We start from the raw sequence: 24,100 nt of genomic DNA, 5'->3' as shown, positions 1-24,100 counted from the left end.
TGCCCTGTTTGGGTTAAGGGTACAGCATGCTTGCAGTGCATGTGTATATGCATAACGGTATTACATGACTCTTTGGCTTTTTTGCTTTTTCAAATAGTCCAAATCCTACCACAAGTGGTTGCTCCACGTGATGTTTCTGTCCAGCCCTGTGCTTAGGAATTGGTCTCCTACCTGTTTGTTGCTGTATTTTGGGGGGTTGGCCTTGTAGCTGTAATCCGAATACTGGTCCGAGCCGGTCGAGTTGTTGTCCCCCGTTCCCACAAAGGTGTTGGTGGCGGGTAGGTCCTGCACCGCCTGGTGCTTCTTGGAGGCCGAAGGCGACTGGGGCTGCAGCTGGATGGAGGGCAGCGGGGAGTTGGAGCGGTAGTGCCGGCCCAGGTCGGGGCTGCCGGGGGGGTAGTTCAGCGGCAGGTGGATCCTGGGGCTGTCGTTGACCCCGTCGTTGATGAGGTTGAACTTGAGGCTCTTCTGAAGGCTGGCCTCTTCGTCCTCCTCCAGGGGCTTGGCCGGCTTTGGGGCTTTGCCCTTCTTGCCCTTCTTGGTCTTTCCGCTCTTGGGACCCTGCTTGGGCGCGTACAGGTCCTTGGTCTCCTTCTTTCCCGCCTGGTACCCGCTCTTGGCCTCTTTCTGGAGGTGGTGGCGGATGACCATCACGATGACGATGACCAGTATGACCCCGGCGATGCCAGCCAGGCTGCCGTACAGGATGTTGCTGCGGTGGGCGGCGTGGCTGTAGTCCGGGTCGCCGGCGATGTCTCTGTCCAGGGGGGTGTCGAGGCTGTGGCCGACCAGCGACTCCACCAGCGTGATGTTCCCGTTGGTCTCGTTGACGTAGATGTGCACCAGGGCGGTGGTGTGCCTCGGGGGTTTGCCTTTGTCGCTCACCCTCACCACCAGCCTGTGCAGCCCGTTGTGTTTGCGGGTGAACTCCTTCGCCAGCGTGATCTCCCCGTCGGTGGGAGAGATTCGGAAGAGCGCGTGGGGGTTGCCGCCGGTGATGCTGAAGTCCAGGACCGCGTTGGGTCCGGTGTCGATGTCCTCCGCCTGCACCCTCTCCACCCGCGTCTCGGGACTCGTGAGAGGAGGCAGGTACTTGTACGAGGAGTTGGAGGGTCTCGTGACGTAGGGAGCATTGTCGTTCTCGTCCAGGACGTTGATGGTCACGCCCACGTAAGAGGACCTCGGAGGGTCTCCTCCGTCGACCGCCTTCAGACGGAACGTGTAGGTGCTCTCCTTCTCCCGGTCGAACGAGATGCTGGACAGGATGGTGCCGGTGCCGTTCTGGATGACAAACTTGCCGTTGTCCGGTTCCACGGACAGTTGGACCCGAGCGTTCTCCCCTTTGTCCGCGTCAATGACCGTCACCATGCCAACAGGGCTTAGCGGGGGCATGTTTTCCAAAACGGAGAAGCTGTAGCCACTCAACATGAACTTGGGGTCGTTGTCGTTGCGGTCCAGCACCCTAACAACCACCGTGGCTGTGCCTCGCAGGCTAGGGACGCCCTTGTCGGCCGCTGCAACGTGGAACTCATAACGCTCTCGATGTTCACGGTCCAACTGGTTCCGTACCCGAACCTCCCCGGTGTTGGGGTTGATTTCAAAGAGCCCCTTTGTTGCCGAATCCACAATGATGCTGTAGGTGAGTTCGGCGTTGGTGCCGCTGTCCGCGTCCGTGGCCGTGACATCCAGGACCTTATCCCCCGGCTGGTTCTCCTCTGCGAAATCCACCTCAAACAAGAGCGGGGAGAAGATGGGCGAATTGTCATTCACGTCCGTGACTTGGACCTTTAAGGAGTTTGTGCTGGAGAGAGCCGGGTTGCCAGAATCCACAGCTACGATCTCGATCCGGTAGTCTTTGACCCTTTCGTAGTCCAGCAGCGTGGTGGTCTGCAGGAAGTACTTCCTCTTGCGGTCGTTGGGAGACTCGCTGGCCGGCCGCAGCTGGAACGGGACGTCCCCTGCCACCACGCAGGTGACCACAGCATTTTCGCCCTCGTCGCGGTCGGACACCTGCACCAGCGCCACCGGTGTTCCGATGGGCATGTCCTCGGAGATGTTGGCCACGCCGTCCTGATGGGTCACCAGCCCGATCCCGCGGATCTCGATAGTGGGCGCGTTGTCGTTCTGGTCCTTCACATTGATGACCACGGGGACGCGGGAGGTTTTGGTGGCTGGGCCCTTGTCCCGTGCCACCACGTGGAACTTGAGCATGCTGACCTCCTCCCGGTCCACCAGCCCCTTGACGTAGATGATGCCGCTGGAGCGGTCGATCCGCAGCAGCCTCTGGACGGCTTCGGACGCCTGATGTAGATTGTACTCGATCTCCCCGTTTGGCCCCATGTCGGAGTCGTTAGCCTTCACCTGCGGCCAAACAAGAAGCAAGAGTCACGTCTACATCCATACGGCCCTCGGGCACGCAAACAAAACAGGCACGCAAACAGAACTCAGTCCCCACTCTCTCTGAATTCCATCAATTCAGCAGTTTGGTGTGCAACACACCAGAGAGTTCATTCTATCGTTGCTGCGGACGAGCACCAGCACTGGGATGTGTGTGGAATATCCATAACTCAACATTCTGAATGAAGGCGTGACAACTGCGGCTAACATTAGCTGACTAGTCTTAATAAGCAAACTAGCAATTCAATAAATACTTAAATAAGTAAATATTTTAACAATGTTCCGTTCTTATTACATTGGTGGTAATGGTAATCTTATCATACTGTCTGGTTTAATAAGAGGCGACAGTGAATAAACGTCTGAGCAACCACCAAATAAATCCAAAGACCCCAGGGAAAGTTAGCATCAGCCTAGACAAGTCTAACTACAGATACAGGGCAGCCTGCCTGCTAAACAATCTAATTGAAAGGAAACTTTCTACTCTTTATTCATGAATGTATTCACTCTAAATAGACTGTTTGATTGACAATTACTTTAAACAAGCTAGAGCTGCCTTTTCAAGATTTATAGCCTCAGCGAATGGTTCAGTGTAAATCAGCAATACATCACAGAGGAAATCAACACAGATAACCAAACATAGACTGAGCTCTGTCACCGCTAATTTCTGTAATTTCATCTCTTTGATCAAACATAAGGATGTAATTTAGCTTTTGAGAATGAAACTAACATGGCTAACAAGGCTAACGGAAACAAACATTCCTTTTAATCATGTGGGGGAAAAAAAATAACAATGAAAAATAATTTGCCAAGTACTGATATCTGCATGTTTCAGAACCCGAGCCCAACAATTGCATTTATTTCCCAGGTAGGCTAAATTCCCTAAATTTAGCTGCAATTTAATTCCCCTCAATTTCAAATAAACTTAAAAAACACAATTCCAATTCAATATTCCTTCAATTCCTGCCTAGAGCAACTCAATTCCCTTAATTCAATTCCCTTAAATCCCTCAGCTCAATATACCAAAATAACCTAAAAGGAAATATATGTCAGCACTTCAGGCTCATTTAAACTCCTTCTGACTAAACAGTAAAATGGGACGCCCACACACTTCAGCGCATGACGCACACGCGCACACACACACACACACACACACGCACACTGAAATGGCACTCCTGTGTTCAAAACTATTATTTTTTTGTAAAAACCAAATATCATTTTACATATTATACATTTTAAAGACTTCATGTGAAATACAGTATCATATATTCTAGAATATTGTGTTTGCAGTGCCATTGCACTGTTATGAAGGAAAACAAAATTGTTTAAACACTTCTGCTTTTCAGTCATTACACATAATAAGGAGGGCTGTGGTCGGTTTCTGTAATCCAACTCCAAATAAATGTAGCCCATATGAATTCCAATTAACTTCTAATTCCAAAGACATGTTCAATTCCAATTCAGCTCCACTTCAAAATGTCTAAATTCAAATTCAATTCCTGTTTCACTGCATAAATATTCTTGTCAATTCAAGTCATCACACTTCTTGAAATTTGAATGCACGCAAATGCTGCTGTAAAGCAGCAGTCACCTAAAAAAATAATTAAAAAAAACATTTAAATTGCAAATGCAAATTTAAAATGGACCTCATTATTTGTGTGTATCTGTGTGCGAGACATTTTTTTTAATTCCTTAGTTTGTGATTGAACAAAAAAAAAAAGAAAAACTAGAAGATTAACAAGTCTTTAAAAAACAATTTTATGCCTGGACTCTTGCCTCAGATTGCACCTGGAAGCGATCCAGCTCTGCACCATGCCTAATCTTTGTGGTGCCCACGTTTGCACTTCAATTCAATATGCAATTCTCAGCAATCGTCGATAATTCACTGCCGTTTTGTAATCCCGCGTTTAAGCCACCAGGAAGAGAAGGAGGGAGGGAGGGAGAAAGAAAAATCGATGGCTGTATAAATATGATTCGGTTTCTTTCGTTTCCTTAACCCTAAACCCAGGCGTTTTTTGGAAAGCGTCCCAGAACCGGGGGCCTCCCTTCAGGACAGGCCCTGTCAGGCAGCTCCAGCTGAGCTTAAGTGAGCCTGTGGGGAAGGGGTGGGGGGGGGGGGGGGGAGAGAGAGAGAGAGAAAGGGGTACCGCGGTTCGGCAGTTCTCCGGAAACTTCCATTTGTTAATTGCACTCGGTGCATTAGCTGACACGGGACACCCGAACCTGGCAGCTGAGCGAAAGCAGAGAAAACAGGAAGGCTACTCCTCTTCCTGTTCACCTGGGTAGTCTTTACCTGCCTCCGGTAATTCAGATCTTAACACAGCCCTTAATGCCAGTGTCACCCCGAAAACCTCTTCTAGGCTTAAGGAAATCTTTCCCAGCCGCACTTCAACAATGTTTAAAACCGGCATACGGCTGGTTTGCACAGCAGGAATGGAGTGGTGAAATCCACTAACAAACACCTAAATATAAGGGGAATATTTTAACCGGCGAGTTTGTGTCTACGTGAATGGCAGTGCGCCGATGACTCTAGGGGCGCCTTACCTGAAGGACGGAGTGTCCGACGGGACTGTTCTCCGACAGCTCGGCCTCGTAGCTGAGCTTCTCGAACTTGGGGGCGTTGTCGTTGGTGTCGGTGATGGTGATCCGGAGCAAGGCACTGCTGTAGCGTGGGGGGCTCCCCCCGTCCACCACTTTGATGTTGAGGTCGTACGAGTCCTTCTGCTCGCGGTCCAGGTTGCCCATGACGATGAGCTGCGGCAGCTTCTCCCCCTGGTCCTCCGCCACCTGCAGGCTGAAGAGCGCCGCGGCGTCCGGCCCCGCGGTCAGGGCGTAGTCGGCCACGCCGTTGCTCCCGGAGTCCTTGTCGCTGGCCACCGGGATGTTGAACAGCGTGCCCACGTGGGTGTTCTCCGGGATGGGCAGCGTCAGGATGGGCGAGGAGAACTGCGGGGTGTTGTCGTTCACGTCCAGGACCTCGATGCGCCCCTCGATCAGCCGCGGGCCCTGGTTCTGGTTCAGGTCCGTGATGGACACCTCGAACTCCAGGAAGCAGGCGTCCCCCTCAAACAGGTTCCGACAGTCCTTCAGGGTCTCCCTGTCGATGGGGTAATCGGTGGTGAAGATGTCGCCCGTCTTGCCGTCCACCCGCAGGTAGGGGGCGCCCACCTCCAGCTTGTACAGGTGGCCGGAGTCTGGGAGGCCCTGGTCGGCCGCCAGGCTGCCCACCAGGGAGTTGGGGGGCTGTTCCTCTGGCAGCTTGTAGCGGATTTCGGCTGGAGGCTGGCCACAGCACCCCAGCAGCGATGCCCAGAGAAGCACAGCGCCCAGCAGCAGTTCCATCACACCACCGACTGGCACTTCAGCCTGCGGAAACAAAAAGAGACGCAGCGCGTGAGCACGCCCCTTCTCCCCGTCCGTCTCGGCTGCCAGGAAAGCTTTTAAAAATAAGGCTCTGAACCGACGGAGAGGGAGAAAAAAAAAAGAGCCCATTCTTCACGTTTCGTGATTACACACGGAAGGAAAAAAGAAAAAGAATATGCCAAACGCCTTTACTCATCCTCATCAGAGATATGATTCCGCAGAGGACTCCCGTCCATTTCATGAAACCGGTCGAATCCTGCATTACCGTGTGTGTGTGTGTGTGTGTGTGTGTGTGTGTTACGATACACTGGAGAACCATTAGGAGGAGCACCTCGCAATTAAAGCACAGCCTCCTTTATTCCGCACGCACGCATGTACACCTGATGCTCATTAAATTACTGGAAGATTTCCGTGAAGTCAAATCTGCATCCATTATAAAAACTGCAGGCAAAAACATTAAGTCACCAGACATTCTGCAAAGATTATATTCGTCTAAAAACCATAAACTGATAGACACAATACACATGATATTTTATTCTGCTCTATTTAACAGGGAACACCTAATCGTAAAGAATTCTGGAGAAATTCAGTTCAAAGTAGCTGTGAATTTCACATTCTGGTTGAACAGGGCGACGACGTATCGAAAATAAACGTACTTGACAATATTGGGGTGGGTGTGGAAAAACGCTTTTAATTTAATGTGTTACTGCCATGCGGAAAGCCGTCTATTTGCAGGGAAAACCCTGTTATAGTATAATTGCACGGAACGAGCTTAGGAAGCCCGGCCAATAGCCGCTTATCTCACATCAACACCGTCTTTGAAAGCGGCCTCAAACGCAAAGATTTCGGATATTCTTCAGGCTAATGGGCCGCACTGCAACGGCTTTCTGACAGGCTGAATAATGCTGTGAGCTAATGACGGATAGCATTGTGCTGGTATTCCAGTGAAACACCTCGCCAGACCTCCCTATTTATTCCCTCACTGGCCAGTGGAGATCCAAACTGAAATACTTGGAAGTGAGACGCACCACAACGTTGGCCTAAAATATATTTTGCTTCCTACTCAAATCGTGATTGGCCAACCTTCTTGTTTTCCTCAATGACAAAAAAAAAAACAAACAAACTAGAAAAAACAAAATGGAGGGCTGTTGTTTGTTGCCACTCATAAGCTTCAAAAACAGGGCAAAGCTGCCACAAAGAGCAGCTATCTTACAATTTAGCAACCCAGCAGTGAAATCTGTTATTTTAATTACTAGCAAGAGATTTGTTTTGAGAGATGATTTGTTAAATTGAAATATGTACTCCCTTAAAATTACTTGGTTAATTGAGGACAATGAGCAGTCAGGCTGATGTTATGCAACCATTTGTAGTGCTGGGAAAGGAAACATTCTGCCAAACCTAACAAAATAATTGGCATGCAGTGGTTTGTGGAGATCGGACAACAAGTACCCGCGCATGAAGAGGAAGAACCCGCAATGGTTTCAGTTCCATTTCAGAAATTTCAAATGACAGAATTTCCCATTTCTCCGAACGTTAAAAAACGGACGTGTGAAAAGCGGAGAAAAGTTTACTTTTGACAAGGCTGTCCGCGCCGCAGCACCGCTACAAACTGCTGATAAACACAATTTAAATTAGCCAAGCTCCTTTTTGATTCCTAACCTGTTCAGTCTCATTATTAATTACCGCTCTCTATTTTAGCGCCCGCTTTGATCTGTATTCCCAGAGCAACACCATTCTCTTCTTTTTCTCCCCCTCTTTTTCAGCCGCAGTTTATTTTAGACTTTAATTATTTCCTGAGCAAGTAGATCTCTCGCTGGAACTTGAAAGAGAAGCAGAAGGGGGTCATTGGGGTTAATTTATCCTGGCTCTACTGTCCTTGTTTTTGGAGATTTTTTTTCCCCCAAGATGGTGGCAGGGGGCACAAAAAAAAGGGGGAGTGGGGGGGGTGGCTGTAATGACCATGCCTGCCCCCAACCACCCCCGACCCCCCCCCCCACCCAGGACCCCTGACTGATATTATTCTGCTACAATGAGGAGGCATTGCCATTTTAGAGAGGAGAGATAGAAAGAGAGGGAGCACCAGTAGGAAGAAAAGGGAACATGGAGAGAGGAGAAAGAGGTGATTTAAATGAAGGCTGGTTACAGTACAAAAAAAAAGAATAATTTCTTTTCTTTTTTTTTTTTTTTAAACCCATCGATGGGAGATTTTCCATCCATTACATTACATTATAGGCATTTAGCAGACGCTCTTATCCAGAGCGACTTACACAACTTTTTACATAGCACTTTTACATTGTATCCATTTATACAGCTGGATATATACTGAAGCAATGCAGGTTAAGTACCTTGCTCAAGGGTACAACGGTAGTGTCCTTACCCGGGATTCGAACCTGCGACCTTTCGGTTACAAGCGCAGTTCCTTACCCACTGTGCCACACTCCATCCTGTTTCCCGGAAGATCTTTTAATGAGGAACAAGGTCAAGATTAAATTATTTTTTTTCCCTCTCCTCCCACCGGCCACTTTAGCTTTTAAAACATTCAAGTGGGCGAGTTCTGGCGTTTCGGCTAGCTCTCACACTGTGAAGCTAAGCGAACGAGACAAAGCCATGCCAGGCCAAGGAAAGCACAGGCACCTCCAGCCCTTATCCCCTTCCCTACCCAAGGCTAAATTAATGACCTACCAGCACAGAGGAAATAAAATAAATAAAGGCAGATTTGCTTTTTGATCCATTAAGGTAGAGGTCAGCGGGCTTTGATGTAGCCGGCTGCGCTAATTGCGGCGCCCCTGCTGGACCCGAGGAGCCGCTTCCCGCTAATGCGGCTCTAATGAGACGGGGCGCGAGCTCAGCGCGCGGAAAAACCGAGACCCTGCGCCTGAACCCTGCGCCTGAACCCTGCGCCTGAACCTGAACCCTGCGTCTGGACCCTGCGCCTGAACCTGAACCTGCGCCTGAACCCTGCGTCTGAACCCTGCGCCTGAACCCTGCGTCTGAACCTGCGCCTGAACCTGAACCTGCGCCTGAACCCTGCGCCTGAACCCTGCGCCTGACCCTGCGCCTGAACCCTGCGCCTGAACCCTGCGTCTGAACCCTGCGCCTGAACCCTGCGCCTGAACCCTGCGCCTGAACCCAGGCCCAAAAGAGCGGGCTGACCCAAATCACACACGCACACACATACACACATACATACAAACATGCACACATACACAGACATACAAACGCACACACACAGGAACACACGCACGTGTAAACACACACACACACACACACACACACACATATAGGAATACACACACACATTCACACACGGAAGCCCGACCCTCGAGCGAGGGCCCCACACCCAAAGCGGTCAGCGCGGCGCTGACGTCGGTCTCTGATCGTTTGCCCGCCGAGAGGCTGCATCTGAAGATTAAAGCGCGTCTGCTCCCGTATCTGTGGACACAGCTTCGACCGCGCACAGGCCAGCTCATTAAACCGCACGGTAATATAGCGCGCGGGGAAAAAAATCAATGGATCCCTTCACGCAGCCCCCGTCCTCCCCACCGCCCCCCCGTCCCCCACCCTCACCCCCCCACTTCAAAAACCTTTCACATCCTCCACGAGACATCGCCAAATGTCTCACAGCGAGACCAGTCCACTCCCCCCGCTGCCGGGTGGCCCTCCGCCTGGCCTCAGGCATTTTGCAGAGCGCTGCTGAAGGACCTGTGAACCCGCTGCGTCGCATTCCCCAACACCGGTGGGAAAAACAAAAAGAGGGGTGGGGGGGAGGAGGAGGAGGAGGAGGGGGTGGAGAGTCATTCCGAACGTTGGGGGAGGCCCGGCTCCGGGGCAAGCCGGGCCGGTGAGTTATCGCGGGCGCAGTCTGGCGCACTGCAGCTCAGATTGACGGCCGTCGCGGCGCGGCTACCAGAGACCGCGGCGCCGCACGACGCTTCTCGGCGGTGGTTAGCGAACCCCGGCGGAGAGGAGGCGGGGCCGGGGGGGGGAGGGGCGGCGGGCTGGGGCCGTGCGTTCTCGGCTGGGCCCCGGGAGAGAACGCTCCTTCTCCCCGGCTCCTGGAACATTTCCCAAACCGCGGGGCTTCCCGCTCGGAAGCCCCTTGTTTTTCCCCTCGGTTACCACGTTCCCACACTCCAGATGCAGCGGGAGGCAGATAGACAGATCTGGGGGTCAGTGGGGGGGATATCGTGGAACAACAGAATGGGCCCACCAGCCATATGAACAAAAATAACTGTACCAGACCTTTACTCTTCCTGACACAGTACAAGCAGAGAGAGAGAGAGAGAGAGAGGGAGAGAGAGAGAGAGAGGGAGAGAGAGAGAGAGAGAGAAGGGGGTGGTCTTCTAAGGCTGAAGCATTAGCACAACAGCAGCGCCCATCTCAAGAGCCCCGGCGAATTTCCCCGCATTGTGATGGAAACGACGACATTCCACGCCGCGTTTGGGGAGGCGGCCGTTTCAAAAGGCCCGCCGTTTACCGGACACAGCAGGCACGGAATACCAGCCCATACCGCCGCGTCCGCGCATATCGCACCCGGCATCTCGCCAATTCACCCGCCCTGAATGGGCCTGGCGGAGCCGGGGGGGGTGGGGGGGTAAAGACATGCGCACGGACGCGGGGCCGCCGCCACATTACAATCACAATGGAGCGCCGACAATGGGCAATCTGCCACCGTTAGCGGGCTCAGCTGCAGCAGCTAGGGCTGCGTTCACTGCTCCGCAGCAGGAGCAGCTAACAGAAACACACACACACACATACACACACACACACCCTCCGAACTGCACCGGCAGATGTAGAACGATCGCCACGTGAACGAATGATAAATTAAAAAAAACACTCCCTCTTAAAACAGGAGAGTAAGATCACCGCTGAAAAATCAAAGATGCTTTATGACGTTATTACAGGACCCAGTTTCCTCCATGCAATTGCACATGGTTACCAACTAGGCTGACCGGCTGGTTAGGTGGTCAGCCTTACTGGATGGCTGGCCAACCTACGATTCTAAACGAAGACAGAGAAAATTAGCTTGTTGTAGAAAACTTGCGCGCGCGCAAAAACCAGGAAGCTGGGCTACAAATTTACAGATTTCCATCCCAGCCGGCATACTCAAACCCACACCCAGCAACCCTGCGTTCTTATCCCACGCCTCACCAGCATCAGCAAAACCAGAGAAAACGTTAAATCCCCCTCTTCCATACACGCTTCCTTCCCCTCTCTTCCATACACGCTTCCTTCCCCTCTCTTCCATACACGCTTCCTTCCCCTCTCTTCCATACACGCTTCCTTCCCCTCTCTTCCATACACGCTTCCTTCCCCTCTTCTCCCTCTTCCCTTATCACGCTTCCTTCCCCTCTTCCATACACGCTTTTTCCATCAGCTTCCCCCCTCTTCCATACACGCTTCCTTCCCCTCTCTTCCATACACGCTTCCTTCCCCTCTCTTCCTACCTACACGCTTCCTTCCCCTCTCTCATACACGCCTTCCCTCTTCCATACACGCTTCCTTCCCCCTCTTCCATACCGCTTCCTTCCCTCCTCTCCTCTTCCATACACGCTTCCTTCCCTCTCTTCCATACACGCTCCTCCTCCTTCCCTCTGCTTCCTCCGTGCTCCTCTCAGCGCCACCGCCAAGCCGCCTCGGAGTCGTCGTCGACAGGTTCCGCGGGCTACCTGAGATTCAGCACCCAACCGGCTGACACGAGCTGAATAATCAGTGCGTTTAAGTCCCCCCCAAAAAAACCCCGTTATGACAGGGCATTCATCATGCTCAACCTGATCTCCCGGCATTGTCTACAAAAAACGGCAGGGCGGTTCGGCACTTCCCCCGTCGCGGCCGTCCCCGGCATATGGGAGCTGCCAGAGAGAGAAAAGCCCGTTTCTCCCGCGCACAAAAAGAGCTGGCGTCCCAGTCGACGGCTCGGAGTGCGGCAGGCCCAAGACGACGGAAAGCGCTCGGCAAAAAAAAAAGGGACATAAACGTGTCGTCAGCAACTTTGGGAGGTAAAGATGAATGGGGTGCGACGGAGACTCTCTGTCACGGGATGAAGGGGTTCAAAGCAGCTCAGCGCCGAACGGTGAGACAGGCGTCAGCAGCGAAGAAGGTTCTTAGGGATTCACCATGGAAACGGAAAGGTAAGAGAAAGGTTTGCCGACATTGACCTACAGAACCCTATCGAAACAATACTGCAACAGAAATCCTATAATTCCTATTGCCTGTTAACAGTAAAAAAAAAAAAATAAATTTAAAATCAATTAATAATTAAAATTCTTATGATGACACCTGCAACTGGAGACAGCAACCCTGAAAGCAGCTATGTGCCTTGCTAAAAAACAGCTCCCTCCACAGTGAACAGCAGTAACGAGATTTAACCACTAGAGCACAAAAAAGATGAAGATTTTGAGCGTTTCGAGCACTTAATGTTGAACTCCCAACCAGGGGGGAAAAAAATTATGCGACAGGGTTTTGGATTCATGCAATGCAGAGCCCATTCACACTAGCCAAATAGGCTGAGAACAGAGGAGGAAAAACAGCATGCTAATATTTATGGTCACGCCCTCTTCTGCAGAAACAGGCCTACAGGGTGGGCCCCTGCTCACGAGATGGCACGGGCGGGGTGGAGGTTGAGCCCAAATTATGGACGACACATTAGAGCCCTCCACCTCCAGCGGCCGCCACTCCGTAGCACGCTAACCCCAACCGCCATTAACAGCAGCACCACAGACGGCCTTCTTCCTGCCTGAAGTGCGCTTCTCCTCCCAACCTGCTTCTGAGTGCTCCACAGCTTAATAGCTTTTTTTTTTTTTGGAAAACATTTCTTCATATTGAGTATGTTCTACATATTGTAAAAGGATATAATTATTGGGGGGGAGGCAAGGACGAGAAATGTAACAATGAAAGGCTGCTAAACTACACATTAGAACGTGAGTGCTTTTAAACTAAAGAGAATGGACAGTCCCTCCTGAATATGTCCTACAGCACATCAACCAGGGAGGGTGGAGCCAGCGTGTTTCCCGTCCTCCCCCATCCATAAAGTGATCACCCATAGCGGTAAGCGCAGCCCTGGGGGGGTGGCTACGCAGCGGCCGGGCGGAAGCGGTAAGAGGCAAGCACAATTGTGCCATTCTGCACCGATCGGGGGGGGGGGGACCTGGGGCCACCGCCTGTCAAGAGGACAAATTCGGGGACAGCGCTGTCCCAGCGTGGGTGGTCCCTGCCCTCATCAACCCCGAAACAAGGAGGATTGCTTTAATCGAGCCTTTCATCCATTGTGTGGCCAGATTAGCCTCTATTCGGACGCAGCAAGTGTTGCAGCGCTGCTCAGCAGGCCTTTGACATGGATCCTGCTGCTTTGTGCGCCTATGCAGCCGCTAACGCTGCGCTACACTGCCATGCTGTAGATACGGCATGAGCTGGCTAACGCTAGGCAGCCACACTGTAGATATGGCATGCTTTGACCTACGCTATGCAGCCAAGCTGTAGATATGGCATGCTTTGACCTACGCTATGCAGCCAAGCTGTAGATATGGCATGCGCTGGCTAACGCTAACACTACGCAACCACAGTGTAGATATGGCATGAGCTGGCTAACGCTAGGCAGCCACACTGTAGATATGGCATGCTTTGACCTATGCTATGCAGCCACGCTGTAGATATGGCATGCGCTGGCTAACACTACACAACCACACTGTAGATATGGCATACGCTGGCTAACGCTACGCTACGCAGCCACACTGTCCCTACATGCTGAGCAGACATGTACTGATGCTGCAAACTGAGACGATATACACCGACGCTTCTTGTAAAGTCCACTCACTGACACAAATATACATAGTACAGTATAAATACATGACACAGTAAGACATCACACGAAGACACCATACACTGAAGCACTGAGCAACGCACAAGTATGTTACACACTTAAACCCCACAGACTGCGTAAAAATAGCTTAAACCCCACATATTAGCACTGCACTGTTCAAAACACGAAGACCCTCTAACCGGGCTGAATGTTCTTTGGTTACCCTGTAGCACCGAAATCCACCATAACTAACTGCACATACGCTTCCCTCACGAACATGAAACACAGCAAATGGGGGGGGAAAAAACAATATTTTCCAACACATTTGAGCCTTTATCTACAATAAGCTCAGTACAACCACCACAACAAACACGACTTCCCAGTTCAAAGTTTCATATGTTTCAACCTAGAGCTAAGGTGTGTGATTGTGCATGTATACTTGATAGGCATTAGAATTAAAAGAAAACTGCTATTATCAATAAAAAATATTTTACAACTGTTTGGACCTGATGTCCATTGCAATGGACATGAAATAAGTAAATAGTTGACTTTTTAAAATGTGCTTCGTTTGAGCCTCATTTCTACATGTAATACGAGTAAGAAAAAATATGGTTGGGAAAAATTCAGGCCTGAAGGGGTTAAACAAATGTGAAGACCTGCAATATAGATTACGGTGTAAATAAAAATGCATTATGTTCCAACTGTACTCATCTAATCACCAAGCTGGACTTTGCATGTATATCTGCTTGACAGATAGATACAGGAAGTCGTAAACATCTCAGTAATTCAGCTATCTATCTGGATAACACAATGGTGTACAGTACAATATACATTCTGGGCCTTGGCCCACACCCCTTGGAAGCTCGATTTGGCAGTTCTACTCACCAGGTGTAGTTTGCAATCACAAAGAACTGCATAAACAGTCTGGGATTGCTGTTCCTGGACAGATGTAACATTATTCTATTTATAAGTGCCATGATGAGCACTATAGGAGATGAAATAACTTCAGAAAGCATATGGTAAAACGGGTTACTGCTACTACCCACACTTTAATTCTCGTGGTGTGTAGCTGTCCAGATTTAGCATGCAAATCGCAGCTGCCACAAAACGGTTGCGTGCACCTAGCTAATTGCCAAGTGTGCACAATCACCGTTGACGCGTTCACGCGCATTTTTGAAATGAGTGACCACGAAACCGAATCAGTTGCGGTCTGCAAGAAGCAAACGCATTCTCCACACTCATTTCCAAGGGTATGGGGCGAACGGTAGAAAACTCATCAAAAAGCAATTCCTTTTTTTTAAACGAAGGTTTCAGAAGAGTTGTGGTCTCATCATAATTACACACGAGTGTTTACAAAACACATACAATGCGTGTTATTTATCAATCCGTGTGCACCTAATTCGCATTTAAATGATAAAAAGCTGACCATGGCGTGACATTTCACATGTATTTGATCCGAGAGGATTGTACCGTCCGTAATACTATAAAAATGGCATGAAATCAACATCAAAGACAAATGTGTGAATAACATCGATATTATCTTCAGCCACCGAACAGTTCAATTTGAATTTGACATGTTTGCTGAACAGCAGATGAGACAAATTTGCATGCATTCGTAGGATTTAAAATAGCCTACAGTTGTGTAAATTTGGCCTGTCATCTGTGTAGTCTCCGGTAAGCCTACTGAGGGATATATTTTATATTTTCTTAACTACATGCATAGTACTGGTTTTGATGGTAGCCAATACGCCACTGTTTTAAATCATTTTAGTTAAGCATTTTCCCACAAGGTTATTTTAACTCGATGGACAGAGTAAGACACTGTTTTCACATCTCTGTTAAATAATGTGAAAACATTTACGTCATGTGGGGTCGTATGTGCTGCGTTTATTCGGGAGTGTAAATTGCAGGCACTTACTGAAATTATTGAAGTTGTCCCGAAGAACTTGGAGTCAAGATACACCTTTTGACCTCATGTTTTTTTTTTTTTCCGAAACGCACTAATCCGCGTTTTTGACCCCCGCGCATTCACAGTTTTTCACCCGGACGTTTTTGGGCCAGCACCGTTTAGGTCAAAGTTTGTGTAGGTTAAGCCTTGTGCCGTAGAAGTGTTAACAAACACACTTGTGACGATATGAACAGTTGGTAATCAAGTATTCTGTGAGGATCGTTGTATAACGCATGTAGCATGGGCTTGAATACATTTAATTCAATGCTGTAGTTCGTTCTGGTGTTTAGTCAAATATGTAACATTCACACAGCTACGAGGCTAGCCTCATGACCCAAAACAAAATAACGTCGACTTATGATAATAAACATTATGTTATATGACAGTGAATCAAAGTTTCGGGTGCAACTTTAATCAATACGCCATTAATAGTAAATGCAGGGCAATTTAAACGCTCACAGAGAATGATGGGTCAGGCAACCCGGACGCACAGTACTTAACCATTAGCCTACTGTCCGTTTCCAGAGTCGTGGCTTTTATTCTGCGCATTCGCGGGCTGGATTTTTTTATTCGGTTCACAATACAGGCTTATAAAACAAAGCTTCAAATTAATTGTTCCGTCAACTCACATCGATCTGTTTTTAATTGCGCGAACCCGGCATGTAAATGAACTAGTGGGGCACTCGAGGCGGATTGGCATTTACCCAGCTCTGGGGGAATGCGCTGTTTAGAACGTGGCTCGAGGTGCCAGCGCCCGCGGCACCGCACAAGTTAGCCTATTCTTCTCTAAACCAGATTATGATAGACAGCGATCTGTCTAATCACCGCTACTTAATGGGAGACAACCTGCATCAGAACCCGCTAAAATCAATATTGTTCAACCTAATGCTTCATACTGATGCTTTTCTAAAAGTGAATTAAATTACCATCTCCATACACAAAGTCTTCTCTTGTGCATACCTATTTTTTATTTTCCCCAATGTTTGAAACGGTTGTGTACATGCCACGAAAAATCAGTAGATATTAAAATCACACAACCCCGTCGTGGCCAATGTATGGAAATATGTATGGTGAAAAGTAAACAGTTTAATATCTATCAGGGATTTAGAAAACATAGATAGCAAACGCAATGAGATATCAGCTAACGAAGGAAGTCCACGGTGTAGAATCGTGATTATTTGTTCCGCAAAAACTCAAGTAATGGTTGTAAGGTAGTGAGCTGCCTTCTCCACAGTACATATAGCTTACTGTAGTAGAACGATGGCTGTGCGCAAAGGAACAACACTCCGTACACTACACGCACTCTGGCCTGTGATGAGTCTATGCATTCTGTACAGGAGATATATCCGGTTACCAGCTGAAGCTCTACCACATACTCTAAAATTCCCTTAAGCGAACGGCAAACGTTTCGAGGATGCACCGCGCTGCGGTATTCATCGCTCTGTAGCTCAAACCTGAACAACAGGTTTGAGTCACCGTGCACAGTGTGTGGTAGCCAGGTCTGGAGAAGCCAGAAAGACCGGATTCTCCGGTTTATGACACAACTTGAACTTGCTGCTGGTTACAGAGAACTGGCTGCCGAGGGTGATACGAGGCAGTTATAATATTTCAAATTATTCTTCTTATCTAGTCCTCGGCAACACGATAAGGAGTGTGAGAACAGGGATGTCAGATCCGCAGGGGTGGTTTGGAAGAGACTTGAAGAAGCTACAGGTGTGGTATGCGAACAGAACGGTAAGCTAAACGAGTGTGCAATAAAATAAAATCACAAAGCGGGTGTATAGCTCTGAATGGAATGCTACCTTTTCCCTTCCTCCCATAGCTAAAGAAAACAGGCTACTTCATCCCAAATTGTGCCTATTTTTGCTACGGTTTGGCGCGCTGTTTTCTTTGGTTTTTGCAGTGCGCCTTGCTTCGACTTCGCTCAATATTATAAGGAATTTCAAGCCGCTTTTAGCTGTTATTTTATAGATAACCTTAGATGCTCGTGAGGAAATCTTCGGAATTCTATGACTCATGGGAAGGAATGAGCACAGGACTGGAACCACCTCCAGTTTCAAGCTATGAGGAAGAAGATTTAATGCGAATTTCATTTTCCAAGACTTCCGTAAACCGTCGCGCGGCCGGGGACTCCGGTGTGATGGATAGATGTTAGGAAGCAAAACTGCAATTTTTATCTCGGCGGTGAAATAGCCTGACTGCGAATGTGGATTTGTTACGTGCACGAGAGAGCCCAGCCTTTCATAGAGAGATCGATACTCGTAGTGTAGGGGAAAACATCTTACATCTGTACTAATCAGAACGCACATCATGCGGTGAATACAAACTGCAAGCGCCACGGAGGCACACAAGTGTTCCCTTCATCCGCGGATCAGAGCGGGCCAGAATTTTCTACACCTGCTAAACGAGCTCTATTGTAAAGAGAATAAGAACAACGCGAGTGATCTCTTGCACTAGTCATCATCATCATCTGCATCTCCACTTCCACTCCACAGGTACATTAATAATATTGTGTAGGAAAACAGTTGCGTATTTTAGTAGCAAAAACGCACCTTATTACGAATGCGGGAACGAAGCACAGACGACTAATTAAACGGCAGTTGGGGCTGTTATTTTCTGACGCATTCCAGAATTTGTTTCTTTGGTTAAATAAATAAAAAAAAAATAGATTTATGTACAAACAGTTTTCACTTGCCATCACATTTAATTTAAAACTCTAGGATGAATAGCCCATGTTGCAGTAAAAAAAAAGTCCCTGCGAAGGAAGACTATATTAACTGATTAAACTTACACTATATATATATATATTATATATATATATATATATATATATATATATATATATATATATATATATTTACATATTCTTTTCCCTTGTCAAGTCTATTAAGTTTGTACCTTTGCGGGCGATAACTCCTCGGTCTACCGGCACCGTGCGCTTCTCTTGAGCTGGGAGCCGAGTCCCCTCTCCGCTCCCGGAGGCAGCCACTTCAGCACTCAAAACCCAACGGTAAAGAATCCAGAATGTACGAAAAACGCAATATCCCTGGCGGACAAAAAAAAAATCCACAGAAACTATCAGGGACTGCAATTCCGTCCAATTCCAAGAATCCCAGTAATGGTCCGGTGGATTCTGCTAGATGGTTTCTCTCGGTGATGAACGAGTGATAAGTCGAATTTTGCGAGACCAAGCGTCAGTGTTGTCCGTCTTCTTTAGTGGAAGGGAACCCTAAAAGGTAGCGCACCTCTGAACCGGTGTCACTGCATTCCCTTGCTAGAAAATTTAGTGACTGACACTAAGCTTATGTGCCATCATTCCCACTGAGTCTTCCCTGCTGAGATTTCCCACTGCATGCGAAACTGAAATAAATTCGCAATGTTCTGTCCGTCGGATGCCTGATTTGGAAACGGTCCTCTCCCTCTCTCGCAACAACTGGGGAGCTGCCTCAGCTTTTCTCGTTCAACGATTCACCTTGCGCGGCGGAGAGATGCGTGTGTGAGTGAAACGATTTCCAGACGATTGCTCCTCTCTCTGCTCGGCTCCTCTCCTCTCTCTCTCCTGCACATCGGAGCAGAAACAGCAAGGGGGCGGAGCTTAGCAGGACCCGTCCGTTTTACCAGATTCCCCAGTTGCACGTAATGCCCACTCTCTTAGAAATGTGTTCTTATAGCGGAACTTATGTGCACGATGAAAGTATCACGTAGCAATTGTTAATTTATCAAATTCATAATGGCGATTGCATGTTACATTTATAAAAGCTTGTCATAAGTACCTTTTCGTATTTTACTTGCAGATAACACCTATTACCGCCTATGTTTTGGATGCACTTTTTACCAACATTTTTGACATATTTTCAGTTTACAAAAAAAAAGATCATTTTAGTGAACAAATGAAAACTGTGAAATGCTGCCCTGTACACCTCTGACAGTAAAAAATAACATTGTGCTGACTTAAAAGTAAAAATAAATAAAAATCCAAATAGGCTCTCATTCTCTGTGAGTCATCTAGATTTATTTATTTATTTATTTATTTATTTAAGACAACCGATCTAGGATTTGCACGGTTCCGAGATCTGTTTGCTTTCACATACCGCTGTAATAACGAGCCCGTGTAAGCCTGGGTCGAATGCCGAGTCTGGGGCTGGTTGATATGCTTAGGCACAACTCAGCAGGAAGTGTTCATTGTTCTCTTACCGCCACCTGCAGGACGTTAGCTGAAAATTTAGTTTAAGAGCATCAGCGGATACTGCCGGTGCGCCGCAACACTTTCAACCAAATAAAAAATAATATTCAGCAGTTGCATCTAAGGCAAAATGTAATTACGTAAAGAAACAATTAATCTGGTGTCGTTCCTGAATTTGTAATTGTCCTCAATCCGTGCCATTAGACGGCACGTATGCCATTCAATACTTGTATGTTCTTGCCACCGGAAGATTCATGTCAGTCAAAAGTGATGTAGGCTATATCTATGGTTATTCCGTCTTATTAACAGAGAGATTGCCACAAAGTTTTTTTAAAAATTTTTTTTAAATTAATTTAAATTTAATTTTTTTATTGTTCAGGCTTCTCATAATAAAATTAAGAAAAATAGTAATAATAAAAAGTTACTATGCAAAACATTAAATTTGTGGGGAAGTGATTCACATAGGAAAGGATCAAGCTTAACATCTGATTCTGTCATGGGCAAAAAGAAAATCCTGAACTCATTGACTCGGTCAGGGTTGCCCAGCCATGTCACTGGAGATCTGCTCTTCTGTTGGTTTCCATTTCATTTCAACCCTAATTTTCAACACAGCTACATGAGATCTCTAGCTGCTGAACGAGGTGTGCTTTGTTAGGGTTGGGCAGCCCTGGCCCAGGTTATAGCCTACCGTTTCAAGACATGTTGGTTCAATTGCAGTATGCTTAGCTGGTGTTTAAAACACAGGTTTAAAACCCCTAGACCACAGAACTGCATTACAACTGGATCAGCTAATCCTTATTTTTTAGCCTTGGGTAGCTGTTCCTGTTGTAGCTCTGTGGTATAGAGGTTTAAACTCCAGCTAAGCAGACTACAATTGATCCGGTATATCATGTCAGTACTAAAACTCTTAAAAGCAACATCTTTTTGTTTTAATTGATTTAAACACCAGTGCAAGTGTAATCTCTATCTAATGGTTACATCACCTCTGGGTCTTACTGACCTACAGTCCCTTGTCAGGACTAAAAGACAATAAAAATCAACTCTTTATCGGTTACCCTAACAGTAGGTCGCTATGTGTAATGTAGTATAATCAAACCAAGGGCATACTATTGTCAAACTGGCGTAAGCAACCATCACAGGCACATAAAGAAGTTACACCTTTATTTATTTTTAAACAGTCAGACATTCATTAGCATGGATGACATCATGCAGTCGTTTAAAGGGAAGTAAATAAGTCTGCAATAGCATGTCTGTTGGGAGAAGAAAAAAAAATCAGTGCTGCCATTGTTGCCTTCAGGTTTCGGCTGAAGCTTGTTGACCGTGTGCTTTAGTCAGCCAAGCATAAGCGAAATAACACATCGCTCCACGCTTGCTCCAGTAAATTCTCTCCGAATAACCCTCCCACAAAGTGGCCAAATGTATAATTTGCAAATCTGTCAAATTCCTCACTGTGGCCCATTGTGACTGAGGTACACAGAGCGAAGCACTTACTGCAGGTATTCGGTTTTAGCTCAGCTAAATTTATAATAAAGACACAATTGTGTCGCTTATTTGCACACAGAGAATGATCGTGCCAGTTTGAAAACGATACGTGGTGCATTTCAATGGCAAGAGCACACGCCCTTTTGAAATTAATCGTCTGCACCAGAACGTGACAAATCCAGTTTTTTTTCTAAAACAAGAAAACTATTCGAGCATTCTCTTTGGGCAGGGAAATTTCCGTGTCACTTCCCCTGTCACAGGACCCGCCCCCGTCAAACCAGTCTGGACGCAACCGATGGTCAGCCTGGGTGCATGTTGCGTACCCGTTCACCACTCAGCCACGCGCAAGGTTGAGTCTAAAGTACACTGGGATTCTCCGGCTGGCTAATTTTTCAGCATTACAGACTTCAATTAACCCTCCGCGTGAGCAGTACGTTTAAATAAACCATATTATCCCCCGGGCCAGGAGGACCTGCTGCTGTCTCAGTTAACTTCAAACCCTCAGCAGCTGGGGAACCTGGGAGAAAAAAAAAAAAGTGCTAATTTACAGCAAATAGGTCAATAATTGATTCTATTAAGTGATTAAGAAAAGCAGGTGGAACGTTTACGGGATCACATGGTTGGGCAGAAGCACAGAGAGGGAGCGGCTGGGATATCGCATCGGCGTGCACGGCGAGCACGCACGCACGCCGCGGTGACGCTGTGTTCTCGGCCCCGGCTGCGGCGCGCTCTCAGACGCAACCCGGGACTCCCGCTTGAAGAATGGCGAGGGGAACCGAGCAGGTGCTGTCACTCTCAAAGGATCGCTTCAAAGAAAATGGGAAAAAATAAATAAATAAATAAAACAGTGTATGGAAGAAACTGCGAGGAGATGCCGTGGATACATCAAGAAACATCAAGAAAATTGATAAGAAACAATAAGAAAATTGATAAGGAACAATAAGAAAATTGATAAGAAACGTCAACTGTTGGATGTTGGAATGTCATTATGAGAAGGTTTATGTATTGCTTTAATAAAAAATTATTTTTTAAAAAACAGGCCACAGATTCCACGTATTAGTGACTCTCAATTAATTTCACACATTTACAAAGAATAACCCATCCATAATCATATAATACGTTTACAGCATTGTTTGTATTGCAAACAGTAGGCAACATTAGCAACGGAGCTGTAGAAAACTAGAAAGTTTCAGGCTTTGGGGGGGAAAAAAACTGGCAACCTTAAACCATACTTTTTTTTCTTTTCTTTTTTTTTTTTGTTCCCCCCAGCGACTACATGGACTTAAGAGGATTACACTGGCCGCGAGCAGAGAGCGGAAAACAGGGCCATAAGAATTGTCAGGATTTGTTTTGAACTGACATACTTCTTCAGAGAAGCACATTCCACTGTGACTTCCAGGAGAAGCAGTTCTTGCCGCAGATAAATCAGCTGTCCGTGGGGGTTCTGGGCAGGTCTTCCTGTTAATGTCTGGTGTGTTGGAGAAAGACAGTGATAATTAAGAAGAAGAGTATGTCTATGTTTTTTTAATTGGAGATGCGGAATGTCAAAGAGTGCTTATATATAGTATTCAATGTCTTGGACAAATTAGTCCGGTGATTAGTCCAGTGTGTTCAATTGCTTCCGTAGTGCAGGGATAAGAGAGCTCCCAGTGTCTAGTCTTGAACTGTTTGGAACATGAAGAAGAAAGAGAGCACTGGTGAGTTCAGTGAGGGCTTGGGAAGCTGAGGTACACCTCCACAGTTAATGACCAAAGATTTCTCACCATAATGAAGAAAAACCCCCCAAACCCCTGGCCAGCTGATTAGAAACACTCTTCAGGAGGCAGGCGTGGATGTGTCAGTGACTAATGTCTGCAGAGGACTTCACAACCTTAACTGCAGAGGCTGTACAGCAAGATACAAACCATTAGTTAGATGCAAGAACAGGATGGCCAGGTTGCAGTTTGCTAAGAAGTACCTAAAAGAGTCTAAAATAGGAAAAAAGGTCTTCTAGACAGAAACCATGATTCACTTGCATCAGAGTGATGGAAAGAGGTCAAAAGCGTGGAGGTGAAAAGGAACTGCCCTAGATCCAAAACACCTCCCTCATCTGTGAAACATGAAATAAAAGCTGATAATGTGCATGTTAACCACATGCAAATTGTTTTTTTTTTTTTTACAAATCTAAAACTGTGGAGTTCAGAGCCAAATCAAGAAAAATACTGTATGTCTTTGTCCCAAATGCTCTGGAGCTCACCATACCTTTGGCAACTTTACACTTCAGACAGAGGCCATGTACTCAGATGAGCAGCGCAATATGATTTGTGTTCCGCGGAGCCTTGTTAACAATTGCTTTTTCCAGTGTTAAGAAAAAAATACACCCACTCTGTGAGAGTGCTGTTTACTTTATACCCTTCTATATTACATGATAAATCACAATTTCTAATGACGATGATAATACTTGCTGATAGCAGGCTTGTCAGAATTGATTTAGATCTTGCTTTGGTGCAAGCAGTAGGTTTTGCCAACACAATATAGTTATCAGATGAAACGTGCAACGTCACCTTGGGACTGTTCATAAGAAATATGGACCTGGACAAAGAAGGTGATTTTTGCAATGGATCGTGGGCAACATTTGTTCTTGTAATTAATCAAACTATCCGTTTCCAATTAATCTAAATTTACTTCCCACTAAAATCACCCGGCTGTATTATCCTTGTTTACACTTTTTTTTTAATGTGATTGAAATTTTTCATTTCTCAACATAATAATCACATTTCAACTTTTGGCCAAACTCAGTAAAAATGTGCCGATGCTGGAACATTGTGGACAAAAAACCGATTATCAGAATTATGTGAAATATAATTAAAGCCACATTTGTCCTTGTTTCAAAATTTTTTCCTCAGAAACAGGTTAAATCAGCCGCCTCATCTTTTCACTCCCCAGTCAACCT

General features: G+C 47.0%; 1 protein-coding gene across 3 annotated transcripts in view; it reads right to left on the bottom strand.

Moving 5' to 3' along the window:
* The window catches only part of pcdh1b (protocadherin 1b), a 174,768-nt gene extending 155,696 nt beyond the window's left edge, over positions 1 to 19,072 (bottom strand). Inside the window, exons 1-3 of one of the 3 annotated variants that reach the window (XM_064325881.1) lie at positions 18,402 to 19,072; positions 4,939 to 5,760; positions 172 to 2,361 (exon numbers count right to left, since the gene is read on the bottom strand). In XM_064325881.1, coding sequence (XP_064181951.1) covers positions 172 to 2,361; positions 4,939 to 5,736 — 2,988 coding nt within the window. In that variant the 5' untranslated portion in view covers positions 5,737 to 5,760; positions 18,402 to 19,072. Of the gene's footprint in view, positions 1 to 171; positions 2,362 to 4,938; positions 5,761 to 15,473; positions 15,772 to 18,401 lie in introns of those variants that run through there. The other 2 variants (XM_064325883.1, XM_064325882.1) reach the window with 2 other exon arrangements.
* Positions 19,073 to 24,100: the final 5,028 nt, after the last annotated feature.

The sequence above is a fragment of the Anguilla rostrata genome, chromosome 3 (genome assembly GCF_018555375.3).
Source record: "Anguilla rostrata isolate EN2019 chromosome 3, ASM1855537v3, whole genome shotgun sequence".
Classification (NCBI taxonomy): Eukaryota; Metazoa; Chordata; class Actinopteri; order Anguilliformes; family Anguillidae; genus Anguilla; species Anguilla rostrata.
The sequence above is the reverse complement of the archived record's forward strand: the minus strand, read 5'-3'. Positions and strand labels throughout refer to the sequence as shown.